At 43.6% G+C, this 3,431-nt stretch overlaps 1 protein-coding gene across 1 annotated transcript in view; it reads right to left on the minus strand.

The window, feature by feature from the left end:
• The window catches only part of LOC107096260 (tubulin polymerization-promoting protein family member 3-like), a gene marked incomplete at its 3' end in the record, with an annotated part of 14,539 nt that extends 12,642 nt beyond the window's left edge, over positions 1-1,897 (minus strand). Inside the window, exon 1 of the mRNA XM_015392841.1 lies at positions 1,744-1,897. Coding sequence (XP_015248327.1) covers positions 1,744-1,857 — 114 coding nt within the window. The remainder of the gene's footprint in view (positions 1-1,743) is intronic.
• Positions 1,898-3,431: the final 1,534 nt, after the last annotated feature.

Genomic DNA, 3,431 nt, shown 5'->3' on the forward strand with positions numbered 1-3,431 from the left:
GTCCAGCTTTAACATCGGTATCGATATCGGTTATCGGCTACATGAGTTTTAAAATATCGGCATATCGGATATCGGCCAAAATCCAGATATCGTGCATCCCTAGTATTTTGCATTTTTTATTTGTGGAAAACATTTTGGCAGGGCAAAATAATTTTAAACTTTTTTTCTTTGTTTAATCACCTGTAAATCATGCATAGTGACATTTAAAATAGTGATTCCACCTGAAAATTATTCCTCAATGCCTTTCTTTCATGCAAATACAAACAATTGTATTTCTGATTCATAGTTCGGAAGCTGAACTTGCTTTAATTCACATCTGGAATTCCAGGTGGAATTTGCAGCTAAGACCCTCGGTGCTTAAAGCGTTCTGCAACTGGAGGAGGAACCTAAACTCAGCAACACCTCCACATGTGGATCAATCAAACTAACATTTCTGGCATCATTAGAGAAGAAGCTAAATAGTAATCATGAAGCCTAAACGTAGATTCAGACTGTGGCCGTCGGCCTTTTAGGAGTTTGAGTTTGAGACGTGATCTCACTGTTTTCTCAGGCGCATGTTGATGCAAACCCTAAAAGAGGTTGTCACGGTAACGCCGCTGTTTTGGATTCTGTTGCAGGTGGTGGGGAAGGTTTAACTCCCGCTCACCTGCACGGCTCAGAAAAATGACTGCTGATGTGAGGAAAGTGGGCGGAGTTAAAGAGCATTGGGAGTATTGGTGACATCCCACGCTGCATTCTGCCGGAGCTGGAGATGACGCTCACTCAGAGAGAAGCTTTAGCTCCTCGTCTCTGTTTGCTCTGGTTGGCATGAAGGTGTCACATTCCAGATGATGAAGGCAGCTGCATGCTTCAGGTGAACTCTGTGACTCCTGACCACTGGCACACCTGTGATGGACAGGTGACCTTCCAGGCCTGCACCTCACCCAATGAAAGCCCCCAAGAAGGTTAGAGCTGGGGGCAGGGCTCAGTGGGTGGGGGTTAAATGTTCCTCTTTATCAAGTCAGAAAACTACAAAGTCTTTTAGAAAACTGTGATCATTAACTCTATACAGACCTCAGACACAGAAAGTTTCTTGTTTTTCAAACATTTCGCCTTCTAATGATCATATCTTCCACAATCTTCTTAAAAACCTTCATCTTAGTCACCTAAAGATCAGAGGAATCGGGACACCTACTGAAAATATAAGAAAGAAAACATAGGTTCATTATCATGCTAGATAATCTAAAATAATATCTACTAATGATGGAATAATGTGACAGCCGAACACAGGATGTAGACCCAAACCCTGCAGAACATGCACCCTCAGAGCTTTTTCTTTTTTTTTTACATGCAGCTCTAGATTCCTGCAGATAAAATATCAACTCAGGGATTTTCTGTTCACCATGATTTTAATCTGCAGATTTAATCATTGAAATCCTTCCAGGACTTGAGCTATTATTTGATTCCCAGCTGCAGCTCTGCAGCAGCGTGCGATTGTCTTGGTGCATGTGTGATGGCATGCATGCACTCACACTCTAACAAACCCACACGCACACATTCTTACACACAAAACACTATTCCAGCTTCTCTGCAGGATAAAAGCAGCAGAATGCATCAAAACGAGGCAGAAAGTCATGAAAAGACGAGCTGTGAACTGCAACCAGAGCACATAGCCAGATGGGTCCACCAGGGAAACTCTTCTATCTAAAACCATCTTACTAAAGAAAAATCTGGAAAATAAAGCTTCTGCTGCTAAATCCTCACCTGAACTGCCTCCAGATGTTTCAAAACCTGCAGCGCAACTACCTGTCCGTCCTCCTGCGTCTGTCTCCGTCTCTCCTCTGGCCCTCTGCGGCTTTCCGAAGTGCTTGTTATCATCTGTTTACCCTGTCACCATGACGACAGCCTGTCCCACATCAGGGGAGGGGCCGCAGGGCAAAGGAAGAGGAGGAGGACGTTGAAGCCGGCCGGCTGACAAGGCTGCGGGTCAGAGGTCAAAGCACTGCAGGCTTCGGTGTTTAGCCATTAGGTGGAGGTCACCAGCAAGCAGAACCAACCGCAGGAGAACCAGAAACGTTCCTCTGGAGTCATTTCACCAGGATTCATCCAAAAGCCTGCAGAGACACATCCAAAACCAACAGGATGAGCCAAGAAAACCCACAGCAAACTCTGTCTGGTAATACGGTCACAACATGTTTCTGGAACACAACAACTGGAGAAAGTTTGATGTGGAAACATGAAGATGTGTTTCTGTGAAGAAGCTGAGAGTTCGTGTTCCCGTCTGAGGCTGAAACCTTCAATAATTCATCTGCCTGATTATCACCTCCTCCTTTAACCGCCGGCTTTCAGGCAGATGATGCATCTGAGACAGACAGCTGTTTGCAGAAGCTACAGAGGACGCGTACAGATGCTGACGTGAAGGTCAGAGTTTCATGTCACTGTTAAAGGTAAACACCTGCAGAAACAGAAACAGTGATGTAAACATCGGCTCTCAGAAGGAAAAGGAAGCTCATGAACTTCCTTCCAGAAACTTCCTGGTCACCGCTGATGTCCCACAGCTGTTTCTGTTTGTGTGGCTGTTACCATGACAGCAGCTGTCCACATCCAGTCAGGCAGGACCAGCAGCTCCTTGTAGTAGAACAGCAGTTAAGACATTAGTGGAGAGAAATTCAGGAATAGAAGGTTTCTCACCGCTGATAAGAATCCGTGACAAGAGGAAGAAATATTTTACAAAGTGAATCTATAGCAAACTTTAAAGTCTATCATCATTAATTAGTAATTAATTAACTAAATAATTAGAAGAAACAGCAAAGACAGCTATAGAAATAAAGTAGGCGGGGGGGGGGGCTTCTGATAGGATGTTTGTTGCTCTCTGCAAAGAACGGAAGCATCTTGATTGGTGTGAAAGGAGGGATGATGAAGGGTGATTTGAAGACTAAGTAGCGGCTTAAGACAGTAATTGGGGAGGAATAAAGTCCTAAAAGAGTCTCGTCATCTCCACCCAGATCAGCTGCTCCCCAACAACCTTAACACTTTAATGCAGCTACAAGTTATTACAGAATAAGGAAAATTAACTAGACTGTCATTTATTTATAAGCCCAAGTGTGCAAGATTACTCAAATCTAAGCGATGCCAACTCTACACCAATTTTAAGCAAAGGAATAAAATGAAAAAACGCACTAATAGTTCATAATTGATTAAATAAAGAGACTAAATATCCGCTCAGGGTTCTAAAGACTCTGATCTAGCAGAGGCAGATACCTTCTCAATATGACAGAAGCTGAAGATGCAGGAGTTTAATTGTTGAATCATCGTTGAAGTAAAATTGTAAATCACATTTAAAAGATACATTGGTCCAAGGTGCCGATCTTGTTCCTGATTCAGTATCATGTGTTCGGTAGAGAGGCGATAACAGGGGCCAGGACCAGTTCTGCAGGAGTACTGGCCCCCAT

The sequence above is a fragment of the Cyprinodon variegatus genome, unplaced genomic scaffold (genome assembly GCF_000732505.1).
Source record: "Cyprinodon variegatus isolate N-32 unplaced genomic scaffold, C_variegatus-1.0 Scaffold609, whole genome shotgun sequence".
Lineage (NCBI taxonomy): Eukaryota > Metazoa > Chordata > Actinopteri > Cyprinodontiformes > Cyprinodontidae > Cyprinodon > Cyprinodon variegatus.